The sequence below is a fragment of the Sander lucioperca genome, chromosome 17, assembly GCF_008315115.2.
Source record: "Sander lucioperca isolate FBNREF2018 chromosome 17, SLUC_FBN_1.2, whole genome shotgun sequence".
In the NCBI taxonomy this organism is placed as follows: domain Eukaryota; kingdom Metazoa; phylum Chordata; class Actinopteri; order Perciformes; family Percidae; genus Sander; species Sander lucioperca.
This window is the reverse complement of record NC_050189.1, coordinates 12,121,320-12,141,694: the sequence shown is the minus strand read 5'-3', so window position 1 is coordinate 12,141,694 and position 20,375 is coordinate 12,121,320. Positions and strand designations below refer to the sequence as shown.

At 40.6% G+C, this 20,375-nt stretch overlaps 1 protein-coding gene across 1 annotated transcript in view; it reads right to left on the bottom strand.

Moving 5' to 3' along the window:
- Nucleotides 1-1,055: 1,055 nt before the first annotated feature.
- Nucleotides 1,056-20,375, bottom strand: part of LOC116052130 (tripartite motif-containing protein 2-like) — a 20,962-nt gene continuing 1,642 nt past the window's right edge. Inside the window, exons 2-15 of the mRNA XM_031302661.2 lie at nt 11,054-11,721; nt 10,700-10,848; nt 9,744-9,924; nt 8,910-9,169; nt 8,679-8,817; nt 8,399-8,584; nt 7,482-7,677; nt 7,174-7,277; nt 6,889-7,056; nt 6,496-6,664; nt 5,884-5,954; nt 5,565-5,705; nt 3,080-5,468; nt 1,056-2,560 (exon numbers count right to left, since the gene is read on the bottom strand). Coding sequence (XP_031158521.1) covers nt 5,316-5,468; nt 5,565-5,705; nt 5,884-5,954; nt 6,496-6,664; nt 6,889-7,056; nt 7,174-7,277; nt 7,482-7,677; nt 8,399-8,584; nt 8,679-8,817; nt 8,910-9,169; nt 9,744-9,924; nt 10,700-10,848; nt 11,054-11,158 — 2,022 coding nt within the window. The 5' untranslated portion in view covers nt 11,159-11,721 and the 3' untranslated portion in view covers nt 1,056-2,560; nt 3,080-5,315. The remainder of the gene's footprint in view (nt 2,561-3,079; nt 5,469-5,564; nt 5,706-5,883; nt 5,955-6,495; nt 6,665-6,888; nt 7,057-7,173; nt 7,278-7,481; nt 7,678-8,398; nt 8,585-8,678; nt 8,818-8,909; nt 9,170-9,743; nt 9,925-10,699; nt 10,849-11,053; nt 11,722-20,375) is intronic.

Sequence of the window (20,375 nt, the reverse complement as noted above, 5' to 3'; positions counted from 1 at the left end):
CTGTATATGTCTGTCTTTATTGGAGCTCTACCTAAGTGACTGTACATTAGCTAACGCAGTGAGGCAAGTTATGAAATCACTGACATAATCGATCCTCACAATTGTGATGAAATGAAAAAAAAACAAAGGCTGAATATAACAACTTTTTTGTCCTAGTTTCATGTTTGTGGTCAGAAATGAAAAAACAGATGTTATGTGTTTTTCAAAGACACACAGGCCAGACAGAATAAATTATCTTTACTTTGTGTATAATGCATGTTTGTGTCTATGATTTATTATGCAAGTTGTCCAGGAGTTAATTTAAGGTGTGATCCCATGCAGGGAGCTGATAATAAATGTTTACCGTTTTTAGTAACTTTTTAAAGTGTCATTTCGCGTCATATCTCATTGTGCACAACGTACAGTTTAATCAGCTCACTATTCTGCTGTTGTACTTGAAAGTCCAACATTCAAATCATTACAAGGTCTGAAATAAATTCTTCAAATTCTTCTAAATTCTTTGGGAATATGGAGTGCTACAAGGTGGAGTTATATTGCCCTGGACAAAGCAATTCATAGTTGACGGAGATGAATGAGTGTCTTGAATTAGTTGAATTTAAAATGAAGTTTGGAGGTTAAATTGGATATAGGCTTATAGATTAAGGCAACAACTCCATAGCCCGAGCAACATGGGCATTGGTAGTCAGCTCAAGGAGCTCAGTTTCACATAAACCAATCATATCCAGACTATGCTGAAGAATCAGTTAATTTTACAATAAAAGCTTCCAGTAGACATTAATTGGAACAAGTCACCTTATATTATTAGTAGAACATGTTGGTGGCCTGCACATGTGACATTGTGGGATACAATTATGATAAACTTAGATATTTTATTTAGTAGGACTAAATCTGGTGCTTTTTGGGACACCTCACCACCACCAGGGGCAGGTGTGATTTAGTGATTTCAGAAACAACAAAGCAGATGACAAAGTCACTGATCTATGGATGCAAATACCAGTAGAGTACAACACGTTAAGATCAGAATTTTCACAAAACCAAACCACAACAAATGGCTACCATTTAGGGACCAATGCTTTATTTCAGTGTTGAGTGTTGGTGAATATTAAAGAGACGGTCCGGGACAGTGAACAGACATGACAGATAGTAAATACAGAGAGAGAAAGAGCAGGCAAGTGACACTATAAGAAATCAATACTTTAAAAGCTGTGTTCCAAAACATTACATATCCATTTGAGAAAACTAAACTAAATTGATGTATAATGTTGTAGATCTCATGTTGCAAACCGAGAATGATACACACCCAAGCCACACATGTAAACATTTTTAATAACAAATGTAGCATTTTTCTGTTTTGTTGATTAAGGAATTTCTTTTTCCAATTGTGAAAATGTCAGAAGTTCCCTCAAATGCATGTGCAGTCTACCAATGACCTATTTGTTTGAAATGGTTATTAACTATGGCTTACTTATGTTTGCAATAAATTGAAAATCAAGATTAATAAGAAGGCAATTACATTCATATGTATTACTGACATTAAGGCTGAATCTCCAGCAAACAAGGCCCAGATAACTTTAAGAAGCACAATCTGATTCTGTTGAAACAATCAATAGCGCCAACAAATCCAAAAATAATCTCCGAGTTTACTTTACAGTTTTACTTTATGAGTTTACAGCAAAATTGGAGATGAAATAGCACTATTGGGTGCTAAACAAAGTCAGAGAATGTCCTTTTAACAGACTGACAATCGGCACAGTTAGGGAAACAACATGAACTCCTTTTTTGGACTCATTCATTTAAACATTGTTAGCTGCATGGAAACCAATGGCTACAAAATCTATTGAGTTAGCTTATAACTAGTTGCACCCACTGTTACAAAACAGACAGTATTAGCATTTCAAAATACCTTCTTACTTGGTTTATAAGCTTGGACATTGTACTCTTAGCCATAGCTATCTTATTAGCATTGTGTAAATGTGTCCATTGGTTTCAATCAGAAATGCAATGCCAACAAGCTGTTCTTGCTTATTGGCTAGCCTTATTATTTTCTCCCACAGCATTACGACTTTCGTTTGACAAAATATAATTGAATAAAAATTAAAAATGTTGATTTGTCAACTCACAACTTATAAAATGTATCAAATGCCAACAATCATATTTAGATTAAACATAACAGACAAAATATACAAAAAGAAGAAATATAATGGGCACTTAAGAATGTCAATGCACACTTTGGAACACAATCAAATGGCAAGTTAAAAATATTAAAATGACGAAATATGAATTAATAGATAAATAAGTAAATAAATAGAAGTAATAACTTACGTAAAGTTTACTATTTAATCAGGTGTGAACTTGATAGGATACAGCTTACGCTCACAAGCATCTGTTAGCCAACACCCTTCTCACTCCCAACTCGTCAAATACTGACGCTTGGTCAGTGTCTCTCAGTCTAAGATACAGTTCTGACGCAAAAGGCAGCGTCTAGCATCTGTATGGGACGCAATACTGGACTTTCATCTAAGAGACCGGGGTTTGTCTCCCGTTCTTGTCCTGCATGTTACTTAAAGTGCTCATATTATGCTCTTTGGCTTTTCCCTTTCCTTTATTGTTATATATCTTTTTTGTGCACGTTATAGGTTTACAAAGTGAAAAAGCCCAAAGTCCACCCCAAAGGGACTTACCATCTCACACAGAAAACTGTTCACAAACTGCTCCAAACAGCTCTATTGTAGTCCTGCCTTTACTTCCCTGACGAACGTGCATCACTTTGTAACACACGTTATAATGCTCGCCTAGCTGCTAGCGTGGCACGCCCTCAAACTCTGCTTCTGACTGGCTTGTAGTGTTTACCTACAGTAGGTACTGCACATGTGCAACTCCCAACAAAGATGAAATAGCAGTAAGATGCCTCACTCAGTAGCTAAAACGGAGAGCTCAACACACAGGGTGAAAAGAGGAGCTGCAGCAATGTGCAGTACAACAAAAATATGGTGTTTTTTGAAAATTAAACCATATAAACCTATTCTGATATAACCTCTAAATACAATTATGAACCTGAAAATGAGCATAATATGAGCACTTTAAACGTACATTGTTTAACTCCAGCCAGGATCTTTCCCTAACCCTAAGTGGTTTTCCCTGCACGTCAAAAAGTGACGACAGTCCTGCCCAAGCATGTCAAAAATGACACCAAAGGGGTACCTAGAGCATCAAACATCGCCGTTGATGGGATAACATTGGAATTATTTGAAAGCCACTTGCGTCTGACTGAGACGCTAAGGGACACTTTTGGGTCAGTAACTAACGCCATAGGCACCTGACCAAATGTCGGTTTTTGACGCGTTGGGAGTGAGACTGTGTTGGTTAGCCAAAGATGTTTTCTGTTTAATAACAATAAAAGGTTAAAACTGTCTAACTGAATCCTGATGTGAGTAACTTAAATGGTTTTCTTGCCTTAGTTGATGGAAATGCTTTGTCTTATTATAACCGTCACGTGGCACTTTTCCAAAAGTAATTTTTTAAATGCTTAACAATGTCACATTTTTTTCATGTCCTCCACTTTACTGTAAGTCTTGTGAACTGCAAAATGGGAGCTTACAGTTTAAATGCATAGTGGTTTGATGTTAACACTCACACAATACAGAGGCATGCTTATAGGACACTGAGGCATTGTTTTATGAGTGATGACAGAACATGAATTGTACAAGCCAGCGACAGCAGTTCTCCGAATTCTCAAATGAATCGAATCATTTGAGAATTTCCTCCCCCGGCATCTTGTTTTTCATTACCGAAATGGCGAGCAGAAAGGAGTATGTAAAAATGTTACTGATTCCAAATATGGTTATTAATTTGAACATTTTGACATTATTAAAGGTATTCTCACAAATATATATGATAGATTTATAGACTTTTTTTCTCCTTGCAACAGATTTTTCAGGAAAACGCTCAACCAAGCATAGATGAGACGATGCTGCTCGTCAAAGCTACCGTGTCAATCAACCAATTGAATCAATCATCCAGACAATCAGAATCAGTCAAGCAATCATTTCTAATCATGTCTCTATTGCCTACGACTTAACGAATACTAGTATATGGCAAGAAACAAAATTAACATTCCCATATTCAGACAATCCTAATGTACAAAACAATGGTCAACAGGCTAAAAGTGGCCCATGTCTTATTGTAATATTTTTTTATGACCATCGCAGAGTGAATCTTCATTCAACAATATAGTCAATGTAAATTTGGCTCGGTGAGGATGCCCTTTTTAATCGATTTCTTGTTGCATATTTACAGATGCACACATTTACTGTTGGGAGTTTCCCAGTACAACTACAGTCCTCTACTGCTGGACCACTGTAATGTAAAGTGCTTTGCTCAAGGCCAGCCTGACAAGCTCTAAGGGCTGGTAGCTGATGTTAGCTTCCACAGGTTAGAGATGATGTTGATGCACAAATTTAATCTACGGTACAAGAAATGTATGGGAAATCTGTGATAATGGCCTAGAGTAAGAAATTATGTCAAACTAAGACGTAGACCTCTTTTAGCTCACTGGACATTATTTTGTCTGTTACATACAATATTACAAAGGCAGAACATTAGAACATTGTTAATCTTCCAATCCATTCTCTCCAAAACACCAGCTTTTATGAATTCACTCATGCTTTTGATACTTTTTCAATCCCATTCACTCAATGCTGGGTTTAGGAAGCAGTGGTCTCCAAAGAAGTTATTGTCATCTTTTTGCAGCCTTTCTTTGTTCTTCCTTTATATTTTAAAGCCTTTTTTTCCATCCACTCCTCCATTTTTCTATTAATGCCAAACTGGGAGAAAGAAGGACTTCTAGAGTTTGACATCATGAAGCAGTCGTTGCATAACTGGTTTAAGTCCACCTTGCATCACCCATTCTGTGATATTTCTCAGATTTGCATTAGGGCAGCAAATTCTTGAATCTACCATCGTTCCATACTATCCTTATACCTGTTCTTTAGACTTGTGTGTGTAATGTAGTTTAAAGACCAATCTTTGTCCCACCAATCTCTGTCATCCACTGTTTCCTTTTTTGACTATAACTACAGTGATTCTTAATCCAAATTATGTAATGTCAAAACTAAAACATTGTTTCGTTGTGGTCTACTGATGGCTGATCCTTCTTTGCTTCCTTCTCTTATTTCTATCCATCCCTTCTTTCATCGTTACAGGCAGCGGTAGAGGTTCATGCAATTATTCCTAGAATTTGACATCGTGCACCATATCTCTTCATTCCAACAACTGCTCCCTCCATCCATCTTTTCCTTCCTCCGTCCAAGCCTCCATCATTGTAGGTAGCGGTAGACTTTGAAGCAGTGGTTCCCGGAGTCAGCCACTACCACATGTCCGTCTGAGGTCAGAGAAAGACCTTGGGGTCCGTAGAGAGGGTCAGCTGAGGTGTTGATGTAGGAGAGGAAGGAGCCGCTGCCGTCAAACACCTGGAAATGTTTCGACAGAGAAAGAAAATGTGGTTTGATTACTGCAAACACTCCTTGTTTTGTACCTGTATTGTACCTGTACAATACAGGTTGTACCTGAATTCTGCTGTTGCCCCAGTCAGCTACGATGATGTTCCCATTAATGTCCACGGCTACACCAGTGGGAGCGTTGAACTGGCCATTTCCCTCACCATTAGAGCCAAATTTCAACACCAGCTCTCCCTCTGGGGTGAAAACCTGATCAGGACAAAGAAAGAGAAATATATTAGGATCCATATTAATGCGTCGTTTTAAAATGTCCTTAGATATCTACCTGTTCACCTGGATAACACTAGAGCAAAGGTCTAATTTCATTCTAAACAGGTCAAGGGAAAATAAAATGTATCAGGGTAATGTCCAGTGAGTAAGACTTTACCTTGACAGAGTGGTTATGGAAGTCAGTCACGATGATCTCATTGTTCTTGTTTACTGCTGCAAAGTGTGGACCTTCACAACAGGAGCACAAAAACAGGTTGTGCTTTTAGTGCTTCAACTAGCACTTCAGTTGCTTTCAGCACTTACTATTCACTTCAACTGACATTTTAATTGCTGTCAGTAATCACACTTCAACGGACATTTCTGCTTTCAGAGTTCACAATTTATTTGACAGAGCTCATACTTCATTTCACACTTTAACTACTTTCAGTCTTTGTCCTTTAAATTTGTCTCAACTACTTCAAGTGCATTTAACTGCTTTTAGTGCTTACACTTCAGCTGACACAACTTCTTTAGGTACCTTAAACTTTAACTGCAGATGCACATTTTGCTTTGTTTACTGAATAGTTATATAGTTATAGTAACATCAATCATTTGATAAAGTCAAATGATAATCAAATTATATGGTATATATCAAATTATTTGGTGTGTGATTTGAATTAATTGGAAGATCATACTTTAGTCTATAATACATTAAAGACTGGCATGATTGTCGGCCTTTTATCTTGTGGTTTTTTTATTCATTTCTGGACAATCTATCTCTTAAAAGTACCTGCAAATTGCTTGTCACCGGTGCCTCGACTACCAAACTTGGTGATGAGCTTGCCCGTCGGCTGGAAGATGAAGACAGTGCACGCTTTGTTGTCAACCACGATCACATGACCGTTCTGGTCCACGGACACGCCCTTTGGCCCCATAAGTCTACCAGAGCCAAGTTTCCCCTGATGGACCCCAAATACGAGGAGAAGGAAGAACCATTCAACAAAACACAAGACATGTGAGTTTGTTTTTATGCATCAGAAAATCTACCAGCGTTAAAAGTCCTTGAAAGATAAAATATGATTTATATTTCTATACTGATGCTCAATTAAATAAATGAAGAATCAAATCAAACTTAAAGTAACTCTTCATCCCTATAAACTCAAAGCCACATTGGATCACCTACCTTGAACTTGCCCTCGCTGGAGAAGATGCTGACCCACTTGTTGTCGTAGTCGGCGATAATGATGTCACCGCTGGGGTGCACGGCCACGCCTGTGGGACGCTGCATTTGGCCTGGCGACCGACCCCGCACCCCAAAACGACTCTTGAATTCCCCCTCGTTGGAGAAAATCTGGAGTGGCGAGACATTTGTGAGGACCATCGAAGACACAATGCATACTAAACCTAAACCTACATTGATCTAATCCTAAACCCTCAAACAGCCATTTGAAGACAAAACATGCTTTACCTGGACACACTGATTGTTGCTGTCAGCAATCAGTATCCTGCCACTGGAGGAAGCAGCCACTCCTTGAAGGTTGGTGAACTCTCCTTTATTCCTCCCCTTCGTTCCTAAAGAGAGCAGAAAATTCAAATCCAATCACTGCTTATGTTAGCCATTTTTATTAAAAGAAAATTTCCTATGTAGCAGCCAGCAAAGTAAAGCCAATAAGCCCAAATCCAAGCTTTAAAATGTCCTTTTGACCTCATGAAAAGGAAGGATGTTGTAGCTTTAATAGTAATTTTAGCTTCAATAGCCGTAACGTAGTGTCGCACCGATCCTGAAGATGAGGTCGTCCTCGATGGGGTTCTGGGTTTTGCGTCGCGGGGTGCCCAAGGCGCTGCTTGCCCTCTTGGAGCCCTTTTTCTTCTGGCCGGGGGACTTCCCTCGTCTCTTTGCCCCCTCAGAGGAGCCAGTGGACGGGGTGGCGTAGGCTGCTGAGTTGGTTGCTGTGGTGGTGGAGGGGGACACCTGGAGAGACAACGATGGAGGCAGAATTTATTGTTTACAAGCATCAATTTTAGGCAATGTGCGTGTTAATTTGAAAACTTTTTCCAGGTTTGGGATTAATTGCTCGATTTATGTTGCATGCGTTGTTTTTCCTGAATGCTGGTCTTCGAAACACTGCACATGGATGCGACATTGGCATTCAGTGCAGTAGTATGCATAGTGAAGTAAGTAAGCTTGGTAAGCTAGCAAGTAAGGGAAAAGCTTGACTGGGTGATGGAACTATTTCACTGCGATGCTTTGGGTAGTGTTGGGTTGATGCAAGAAGGGATTACCCAGAGGTGAAACTGCAGACTTGAAGTTTGATTTTGTTCTCTTATTTATTTTACATAGCTGGTTCCAGAAATGAGTGCAATACCATGAATGCCTTCAAGAAAAGATCATCCAAAAATATTATCCGCATGATTATCATTTCTTGCCTTGGCTTTTCAATCCGCCTTTCAAGGTGGTTGTTCTGAACAGTTATAACTACTTTTTCCTTCAGATGTAGTTGAACAACAATTCGTGTGAACTAGTTTGTTTCAAGCATACCATGGCCTTAACTGTACATCACAGTTTAGGCTTACAGGATTTCACTCAATGTTTCTGCAAGTGTTGGCAAAGCGGAAAGTCACCATTCATTGTTTTTTTTTTTTTAATTACGGCATCACATTCGGCTTTAAACTGTTACACACCCTCCACCTACCTCTACCTCTGTCTCTAAGATCCTGTTGACAGTCAGTTTAAAGGGGCTTCCTTTGATGTGCTGGTCGTACAGACGGAGAGCCAATGAGAAGTCGCCCTCCTTCGGCACTGTGTACACAAACTCATAAGTCCCATTTTTGTGGTCCAGTATTTCACCATCCACTATGCTGCCATCTGGGGTGAATACCTGGATTAACACATGGGTAACATTTTGTTATTTTTTTGTGGGGGTAGCCACAGAATTACGCTGTATTTTTTTTTTGTGTGGTTGTGAAACAAACCTCAGCTGATAGGATTGCATTGCCACTCTTGCAGGCTCCCCCTGACTTGTCTCTTGTCACTATAGTAACTGAGGCAGGAAGTCCCACAATGCACTGCTCCAGGCCTGCACCCATGGCTTCGCTCTGGCTCGCCACCGCACTGAGGGAGAGGAGGGAGATGAGGAAAATCAAGTGGCGTTAAATGTAAACATGCTTTTATAGCACAGCTGACCAGTCTGAACATTTCCTTACCTGGTTGTGACGATGGTCCCCAGGTTGTGTATAGATTTCCTCAGACCATCTGTCTCCATCAACAGATCAAGCTGGTCATTCTCCTCCGGCTGACATGGTAGGCCAAGGCCGGCCAGCTCCCCCAGTCTCTCCTGCAGCTCCTGCTCCAACTGTAGGCTCGCCACACACGCCTCCCCAGCCAGAGCCTCCTCCGTCTGGGTACAGGAGGCCATGAGGTCACCCTCTCCCCGCGCGAGGCAGTCCACCTGGGCCTGAAGGACCTGGACACAGAAGACACATATTATGTTTTTGATGTGTTGTCAGATGCTTTTTATTTCGTGAAGTAGCCCACTGACATCAGAGGCTGTACTTGTCCAACCCAACATATTTTCACTCCCAACTCATCAAATACTGATGCTTGGTCAGGACTCAGGACCTCACCTTTCTTTTTGACGCTTTGGGTATTCCTTTGGCATTATTTTTCAATGTGCAGGGTAAAACCACATAGTTAGGGTTAGGACAAGGTTGTGGGTGGGGTTTAAAGATGTACGTTTAAGTGACACAGGACATGAACCCTGGTCTCCAGGGTGAAAGTCCTGTGTTTTTTTGACCCATCCAACTTTACCATTGTTGCTCTTCATACTACGCCATGTTGCTCTGCCCGGTGCATCCCATACAGATGCTAAAGGGTGCCTTGTGCGTCTTTATCTGACGCTGAGGGCCACTTACCAAGCATGAAGGGTTGGGAGTGAGCACAGATTAAAAGTTCACAAAATGAACAATCAATTGATCAGTTTGCATTCTTAAACTCTGGCAGAAGACCAGAATCTTAAAACACAAAAAGCATGCGTGCACCTTCTGTTTGAGTCCATATGTGACTTCCAGCTCCATCAGCAGAACACTCTTCCGGACATCCAGCTGCTTGTGTAGATCCTCAAAGCTCGACTGGATGTCCTCTTCGATTGAAGCTCTCTGATTGGTCAGCTGTTGGAGGATCTCCCTAATGAAGGACAGGGAATCTGATATCTGAGGGAGTCTGGAGAGACAAATACAGAGGGAAAGGGGGATTGTCATTTTTGCATTTGTCTCCTTGTTGCTCCATAGTCCTGCATTTCCCTGCCTGTCCACCAGATGTCAGCTAAATAAACAGTGTCCTATTAGATATTTGTGCCTGTGGGTTCCCTTTTCTCCCTTAAGTACTGTATTGCCCAGCTTTACTTACTTTGCAAATGGAGATTTTACACACAAAACGTGTAAGGAGTATCTAAAATGATGCATCTGAAATGTTGCAGACAAAACAAACAACAACATGAAGTTGATCAAATTAGCTTAATCTTCACCTGCTAAGATATTAAAATGCTGATCAGATATTAATCTAACCGAAATAAGAATGAAATAATATAACATCTAATAATATGACACTGACGGGCAATTGTTCTGCATAAAGAGTGCTTTTACTTTTGATACTTTAAGTACTGGATAAGTGTATTCCTCACAGGAAAATGTCTGAGTTCTACAACACTTTCCCATGTATCCAAAGCAATAATATTGTATTTTAAAAGGAATTCTGTGTCCTAATGACGATGATGATGTTAATGGAAGTGATGTTTAATCAGAGATGCCCTACTTATCGAAATATTTAACTGCGGACATCACAGTGACATTACAGTTATTCTAAATGTCATATATATCTAAAAAGCAAAAGGCTCTCTTTACCATTTCCAATACCACTGCGACTGAGTCTAAATTATCCTGATTACAAGAATACAGTCGTTACAGTGTGTGTTAACCACACTCATTGAGACCTCCACCTGTTCTGGATGGCCCCCAGCCTCTCCTGCAGGCTGCTGCGATGCTGCTCCAGGGCCTGGCTGAGGGGCACCTTAGGGTGCTCCTGGTGGCCCAGCATACAGTCCTCACACAGCGCACACTCGCAGGCCGAACAGTACAGCTCTGCCACCTGGAGGTGAGAAGGGGAGCATGGTGTCAGAGACAAGAAGAGGAGGATAGAGGACGCAGTTGCAGTTAAATTCACTAGACTGGTGACTTTATGATTTCACTCTTGTTTTTACCGTTAATGTGTCTCTGTATATTGTATTGTTGTTAAACTGTAACTTGTTTTTTTTCCTGTAAAGCACTTTGAATTTTGTTTGTAGCATTCCTACCTTCCCTGCATGTTGGGGGCAGGCGTTTTTAGCGGGCGGAGCCTCCAGGACTGTGCACTCCTCACTGCTGCTATCTGGGGAGTGTTGGTGTTGGTGGGCCTCCATCTGCGAGCGACAGCCTGGTGGGGGTAAACCTCCGAACACGCCCCTTTTTCCACACTGCAGCCAGGGGGAAGGGGCTGGTGGTTCAGATACACGTTTGCTTTTGTAAACTCCTTGTCTCACACTTTATTCCATTGTGACTGTGTGAGGACGGGGCAAAAACATTCAAATGTACTCCTTACGATAACTCTTGGCACATGTTGGATCTTAGGAGAGGCATGACTTCCTGCGGGACTTCGCCACACAGCACCAAGAAAAGAGTGCTGGGAAATCAGATCTAGGTCTTGTTTTCTGTATTTTTAGTGTACAATCATCCACTTTGGTCAGAGCTTTATCTCTCTGCTGCAAAGAGGCGGAGCTAAAAGTTCAGACATGCCCTTTATTTGAGCCTGTAGTCATTGATTATTCCATTATATTCCTGTTGGGTACAAAGGGTTCCAGGCATTCAAAACTCCACACATTTTCCATTTACCCGTCCAATCCTCTTTAGGTTTGATTTGCGGGGAAAAAGCAACAGAAGTTGGTGTTGATTTAAATCACAAAGGGTTCAAACGGTGGTGGACAGCCTGGGGAGAAAAGAGTGGGATGAGGATTAGATGGAAAAGCAGATAAACATGGGTGAACACTCACTTAACTTCCGGCTGAGTGCTTTGCTACAATGTTATGTGTGATCGGTTTTGGCTCTGCAATCATAATTATATAGACAATGAAACAAGACAAGGTGAGGGTCTAAAAAGGTTGCAGAATTTTGGATGTTGTTCACTAATGTTACAAAATGAAATGAAATGTACACAGCTAGAAGAGGTTCATTATCAAATGTAGTTTCACTATGAAACATTGTCAGCATATACCCATTAACAATGTGGGTATGTACACAAAGAACACGACAGCAATATTGAGCAGAAATGATGAAACCATAGACTGTAACTAAAAGATGGACAACTCCTCTTCCTCCCGCTGTACAAAAGTGAAGCCAAAATATCCCATACATGGGCGCTGCTGACTTGTAATTGTTGGAGCCAGAGTCTGCGCATCGAGAGCTGCCGTATTGAAGTCCCGCCCATACACTGCCCGACCAATCGCGAGTGGGGGTGGTGATGGCGCAGTGGATATGACCCATGCCTTTGGTGTGGGAGACCTGGGTTCGATTCCCACTGAGATACATCAACCAATGTGTCTTTGTGCAAGACACTTAACCCCTAGTTGCTCCAGAGGCGTGCGACCTCTGACATATATAGCAATTGTAAGTCGCTTTGGATAAAAGCGTCAGCTAAATGACATGTAATTGTAATAATTAATTGAGTCACTCACAGCTGTCAATTATGACGTTTTTCACCCCGTTTTCATAGCATCATAACTAATAAAAACCAAACTGATCAGAAAAATGACCAATGCTGCAGCCAGCCACCAGGGGGCGATCCAGATGTTTTGGCTTCACTTAGACAGTTAACCCCTCGATTAAACCCACTGACATTATTTTTGATTGGGTAACGTCATCTCATAGCACTCTCTATCTCCTACTATAGCAGGGGTGTCAAAGTCGTTTTAGTTCACGGGCCGCATACCACTAATTTGATCTCAAGTGGGCCGGACCAGTAAACCTCTCCAGAAAGATCAGAAACTTTATCTGCCACAGAGTTTCTTGTCAGCTCGATGTTGGCAAACGCAAATTTCTTCTGCTACGACAGCGTTCTAAAGGCCATTGTATGGAAAAAAAAAAAATGAGTTACGGACCTGGGAGAGAGGGGTAACATCCAGAGAAAAAACTAACATTAAATGTGTAAATTTAGGGAAAAATAACTTGGATATTCTCTGAAATTAATGTGGTAAATTTGGAATTGGAATTAATTACTTCTCTGCAATTTTCACACTTTTTAAAGTCATGCAGTGGACCTGATTGGACCCTTTGGTGGGACGGTTCTGGCCCACGGGCCGTATGTTGGACACCCCCTGCACTATAGGAATGCCCATATGCTCCTTCCAGGTGGCACATCCGATCACTGCACACCCCTAATGTACTCCCAGATGGTACACTCTGTAGTGAGGAACAGGACTGCAGCAGGTCCGGGAACAGATGGTACGATCCACAGATGGGAGGGGTGAGAGGGAGGGTAGGACCAACAGAGGGATGTGAATGAAGAGTAAGATACTAAAAAAAAGAGCTTCGAGGAGCAGAAATGTAGGTCACGGAAATGACTTCAAAGTGATGGGAGGAGAGAAAGAGAGAGAGAGAGACACACGGGAGTGTGGCTGTGGTTTCCATGGTTACAGACTGCATGGGGAAGGGGGGAGGGAGAGACACAACAAAAAGTGAAGCGCAGTAATGTGCCCTTTAATCCAATAATCCTAAATTTAACCGTCTGTTTGCTCCACAGAGCAGCAACGAGTCGTTCACGCTGCGTGATACAAAAGTGTCCCAGTTCCAGATGTAAAAACACCTGCCTGGAGTTGAATTTAAACTCACATCTGGACCATGAGGATCCAGAGGCGTGTGTCTTCTTGACATGTTCACAAGAAGAAAAAGTCAACAGCCAACCTGGTAAATTAAGACTCAAAGATAGACAACATATGCTGCAGAAGTGCCTCTGTGGACGGGGGACATTTTCGTTTTATTGACAGTTTCGTCATTTAATGAACAAAATGTTAAGTAAGGGGAGTGAAAGAAAAGCTACTGAAACACATTTCAACCTGACTTGACCAAAAGATGTTTTAAAGTGCTCATATTATGCTCATTTTCAGGTTCATAATTGAATTTAAAGGTAATATCAGAATAGGTTTACATGGTTTAATTTTCAAAAAACACCATATTTTTGTTGTACTGCGCATTGCTGCAGCTCCTCTTTTCACCCTGTGTGTTGAGCTCTCTGTTTTAGCTACAGAGTGAGGCATCGCACTTTTGTTCCATCTTTGTTGGGAGTCGCACATGTGCTAGGTAAGGACTACTAGCCAGTCAGAAGCAGAGTATGAGGGCGTGCCACGTTAGCAGCTAGGCGAGCATTATAACGTGTGTTACATTTGTCTCTGAATTAAAGGCTGGACTACAACAGAGCTGTTTGGAGCAGTTTGTGAACAGTGTTTTCTGTTGGAGATGGTTAAGTCCCTTTGGGGTGGACTTTGGGCTTTTTCACTTTGTAAACCTATAACATGCACAAAAAAGATATATAACACAATAAAGGAAAGGGGAACAGCCAAAAAGCATGATATGAGGACTTTAAGTATTCAGAGCTAAAACATAGTAATAAAATATAACAATTTAAATAAAAAATAAAATAAAAAAATACAGGCACTGTCAGAACGGTATTTATGCAACTATATGTTTATTATTGAAGTTGTAGTATGCAAAGTTTAATGCTGTAAAGTGTATATGTGTTAGATTGCATTAGATGTCACTGGTGTACCTAATAAAGTGGACATTGTCCATTCAATTTTTGTAAATGTTTTAGTCTTTTCTTACTCATTTTCTTTTTCAGTGAAATAACTTTTTTTTAAACATTGTTAAAGCTCCATTGTGTAATGTTTTGAGTTGATTCTTAGCAAAAAACCCTTTGTTCTTTCACAAGTATGTGCTCATTCATGTGTAATTACTTCCAACAACTAATCAAAGTATTCTCGTACACGTAGAATCTGCCATTCAGAATCATTCAGAATACATACGGGGAGTCGCTCGTATGTATTCTGCCATGTTGCGCCTCTATCTTTAAAATACATTAGCCAAAGAGGGACATACCGCCGCGTTTCGCGCTTTTACACTCAGTGGCACCGTGACGGAAGCCAGGGGGAGATTACTCGATCTGCCGGGAGATTTGAAAGCCTGTTGCAGATGGAGGATCACGCTGATACTTTACTAACATTAGCTTGCATTCGTTTGGGAACCTGTTAGCTGATGTTAGCAATAAAATGGTCCCAAAATAACGAAAACGTAAAACTATTATTGCACTGGAAGGAACACAAAATGTCGTACTTCTTGGAATAATACGGCCACCGTAGGAGTTACAACGCGCTCAGAATGGGAGGGGCTAGAAAGTAATATTCAGTTGGTTGTCATATACAATTTCAGATGTGAGAAATTCTTACACAATGTAGCTTTAAGAAAGGTGTTTGGTGTTTTTTGCCCCCAAACCTGGAAGGCGCCGTTGGAGGCAAAAAACACCACCTTTAAGAAAGGCAAAAACCGGAAAGATATTTTATTGTTAGAAAAATGTTGCAATACAAATGATGTTCCTAAAATTTGTAGCCATGAAACTACTGATTTGTTTTTCAATTAAATTGATCAAGGGATCATTGTTTAAAATCAAAATTGTATTTCTTTATTCATATTGTAATATATGATAATATATATAAATAATGTTTAACTCAGTTGTTCTGCTTTCCTTCTTCTCCATTTCCCTTTGTGCTGTTTGTTGTTTACTGTCGCTCTATTCTCATGAATGATTCATAAAGACGGGGTGTTGGGGGTTAGGAATATGACTTCCCTGTGATCGTGTACATAATCCTGTTTTAACACCTCCTCCCTCAGATATTTGTGTTCGGAAAACACAACCTTCCTGACGTGGAAGTAGCCTCACGGACACACATCTCTCATCACACACAGACATGCACACACAGATATTTGTTCTTCTTTTTTCTGATATTTTCTGTGCATTTGATCTCTACACCTTATCTTTTTTTACATATACATATACATTTTACACATATACTGCTGCCCGCCTGCACCCCCACACTGCCCTACAACGATTCTCTGCAGTATAATGCTCCTGCAAAGGATTATGGGGCGACAGTGAGGATCTGTGTGTGTGTGTGTGTGTGTGTGTGTGTGGCGTGTGTGTGTGTGTGTGTGTGTGTGTGTGTGTGTGTGTGTGTGTGTGTGTGTGTGTGTGTGTGTGTGTGTGTGTGGACCTTGTGACACCATGTGGTGGCTGTTTGTAACTGTCACTTACAGAACGAGGGACAAGTGAATCCTTTCTTTCTTTTGTGGATTCACAGATACATTTGCAGACTGTGTGTGTGTGTGTGTGTGTGTGTGTGTGTGTGTGTGTGTGTGTGTGTGTGTGTGTGTGTGTGTGTGTGTGTGTGTTCTTGTACTTTGGGACCAATTGGGGTTGACAACGTTTATGAGAGGTTGTGGGTGTGTGTGTGTGTGTGTGTGTGTGTGTGTGTGTGTGTGTGTGTGTGTGTGTGTGTGTGTGTGCGTGCGTGCGTGCGTGCGTGCGTGCGTGTGTGTGTGTTTACTGCTCTGCCACAATGAATGGCCCAGTTTAGTGTTCGCTACAGATAGCGATGATATAAACCTCTGCTGGCTCTCAGCAGGATTTATACACTCCCCCTGCACATATTTCATGTTTGTTATATTGTAAGCATTAATGTATTGAGAAAAAGTCTCTATAGCTCTGAATTCCCGCCTCGGGCTCTGCTGGGGCACACAGAGGCTCAACGCCTTGCTGAAAGGCAACTTAACAGTGGTTTTTAAAGTTGCTCATTCCCTGTTTCTTACAGGGCCTGAGACTCAAACCGACAACTTTTTGATCACAGATGGCCTTCATTTCCAGTTTACACTACCGGTCAAAAGTTTGGGGTCACGTAGAAATTTCCATTCCACTCCATTATAGACAGAATAGCAGCTGATCTGAGTGGGTGGCTGATCTTATATCATATCAGCATTGCCCATTATCAGCAACCATTCATCCAATGTTCCAAAGGCACATCTGTTTACTAAACTGATATCATTTTAAAAGGCTAACTGAGAAAACATTGGAGAACCCTTTTGCAATTATGTAAGCACATAATGTAATCTGAAAACTACTGGCCTGGTTAAAAAAACAATTGCGTTGTTCTAGTTACACACGCGCACACACACACACACACACACACACACACACACACACACACACACACACACACACGGACGGACGGACGGACGGACGGACGGACGGACGGTCACTTTATGTGTGATCTGACTTATGCAACATTGCCAAGATTATGGTATTTCCAAGTTCCTTACTAAACTATTTGGCAATGCACACTGTCCATGTAGTTAAGAAACAGCACAACACAGACTATTGATGCATTCACACAGGTACTGTAGCTTGCTACATTGTTAAACACAATAATTACTCCACACAGCGACGAAAATTAGGTTACATATAGCCCCCTCAGTTGTATTTTGTGCCACCTCTGTATAAACCTGTCTTTATAGAAAAATAGCAAAAACAACTAATCTAATGGCTGAGATGATGTGACTATTATTTGAGTACAACGAACAGCGCTGTCCGTAGCATATAAACCAAATAGATTGAAATTGTTTGGTCAGTCCAACACTTTAGTCCTGAAATGTCTCAGGAAGTATTGGATGGATTGCCGTGAAACTTCGTACGGACATTCATGGTCCCCAGAGGATGAACTGTAATGACTTTGACCAGTGCCATCATACAGTCAAAATGTTTAATTTGTCCAATACTACCTGCAAAACTATTAGACCAAATCCCACAACATTGCGCTAACACAAAAAATCACAACAACTGGCTGATATATATAAAAAAAAAAATAAAATAATGGCAAACTTGTTTATTTCTGTTGTCATTTTCAGCCGCAACTGTAGTATATACCGGTAGTTCACAAGGAGGTCTAGCTGTGGTCTCTGCTGTGCTTATTTTCTGTCCTGTGTTGCTTTGCTAGCGTCTTTGATTCACAAAATCTAGCGTTAGTTGTTTGCTAGCATCTTTAATAAACCAAATCTAACCTTAGTTGTTTGCTAGCGTCTTTGATAAACTAAATCTAACATTAGTTGTTTGCTAGCATCTTTGATAAACTAAATCTAACATTAGTTGTTTGCTAGCATCTTTGATAAACTAAATCTAACATTAGTTGTTTGCTAGCGTCTTTGATAAATCAAATCTAACCTTAGTTGTTTGCTAGCGTCGTTAATAAACTAAATCTAGCGTTCGTTTGCTAGCGTCTTTGATAAACCAAATCTAGCATTAGTTGTTTGCTAGCGTCTTTGATAAACCAAATCTAACATTAGTTGTTTGCTAGCGTCTTTGATAAACCAAATCTAACATTAGTTGTTTGCTAGCGTCTTTGATAAAACAAATCTAACATTAGTTGTTTGCTAGCGTCGTTAATAAACTAAATCTAGCGTTCGTTTGCTAGCGTCTTTGATAAACCAAATCTAGCATTAGTTGTTTGCTAGCGTCTTTGATAAAACAAATCTAACATTAGTTGTTTGCTAGCGTCTTTGATAAACCAATCTAGCATTAGGAACAGCAACATCTCACCGCCGGTCGGACTGACTGCTAGTTTGAGTGGTGTAATTTTCTTTAGTCTGTGGCCCAACACGTAAATTAGCTCTCCAAGCTAACGTTAATTAAAGTGTTGGCATGTGAAAGCATCAAACATGCATTTTAGATGGAGATGAGAGTATATCCAGTTGTCCCCCCCCCCTCCCGTTTGCTCAGCACCGTTAAACTTTATGTACTGGACGCAGGAGATTTCTACCGGGAAGTTATTGTGAACAAACGTGATTGGGTCTATACTGTTTTCATCAACCTCAGCTGACTAGTTGATTGAATTACACATGCATATATTATTTCACATTTGATCACTTGAGATTAGGTAAGTACCAAACTTTTGACTGGTACTGTATATTACAAACTAAAACACATTTAGTTGATGTCTTAAAGTCTTCTCACTTACAATTTGGTCGGCATAAAGCCCTAAAATAGTCAAAAAAAAGTTCTTTAGCCATCGTAGAAAAGATTCCCGAAAAAAGCGACAAAAACATCAGAAAAAAGTCAGAAAAATGTGGGGAAAAGCTGTAAAAGCGTTGGCAAAAGTGACAAAAACTTGGTGGGCCAAAATTTATTGTGAACCTAAATTTATACGAGGACTGGATCAAAATATGCGAAGGGCCGGATTTGACCCGCGGGCCTTGAGTTTGACACGTGGTTAAAGAAATGCCAATACACTAAAGCATGTATTTCTCCCATCCCGGGAAGTTATGTGGACTAGCCAGACCTTCCTCCACAACGCTGTGGAGGAGGGTCGGGCAATGCGAGACAAGTTGATTGGAAACCTACTCCGGTCATCTTTGGCTCAGCAGACCAGACTCCATTACTCCACATCATCGTGATATTTTTGCAAATGCCAGAAACTCAAAAAGATTACATTTCAGTTACGCTTAATCTGCAAATTGAGACACAGACGAACCAGTTTCTAAAGAGCTTGTCGGTAAATCTACAGTCTGACGTCACTAACACACACATCGACTCTGGTAATCTTATCTCTTCATACAGCATATAGTATTCCCCTGGGAAAATGCATGGTCACTCTCCCTCTGTTCCTGTTTCTCTCTCTGTTTTAATGACGTCTCTCACCTCTGTCTCTCTGTCGTAGCCGGGTTTCAAGTTGATTCATTTCTTTATCTTTCCTTTGGGGATGCAACACATGATTAATGATTTTAGATAGTTATACCGTACGTTGCTGTTGAACACTGCTTCATCTTAAAGGACCACAACAACAATGATTTTTTTGTTAACAGGTTGTCTATAGCGGAGAGAAAGACAAACACGTAAAAGTTGATGCAGGTAAGATTATGACATCAGTTTCGAGATTACTGGGTTGGTTGAGAATCTACCTGCTGACATTATTTCCCTTTTTGTTTTTTCTGCAACTCCCTGTTTATATGTAGCCATGGACAGATAATCAGCCCCTGGGCACTGACATGTAACACGTGATAGGCCCCCCGACATATCCTACTCTCAGACTCAGATGTTGTTTGGAGTATGTTTGTTCTCTTTGCTGTCGGTTTTTTTGTTGTCACTTTGTAGTCATTTTGCATCACTTTGTAGTCATTTTGCATCCCTTCGTAGTCATTTTTCATCACTTCGTAGTCATTTTGCATCACTTTGTAGTCATTTTGCATCACTTTGTATTCATTTTGCATCCCTTCGTAGTCATTTTGCATCACTTTGTATTCATTTTGCATCCCTTCGTAGTCATTTTGCATCCCTTCGTAATCATTTTGCATCACTTTGTAGTCATTTTGCGTCACTTTGTAGTCATTTTGCATCACTGTGTAGTCATTTTGCATCGCTTCGTAGTCATTTTTCATCACTTCGTAGTCATTTTGCATCACTTTGTAGTCATTTTGCATCACTTTGTAGTCATTTTGCATCCCTTCATAGTCATTTTGCATCACTTTGTATTCAATTTGCATCCCTTCGTA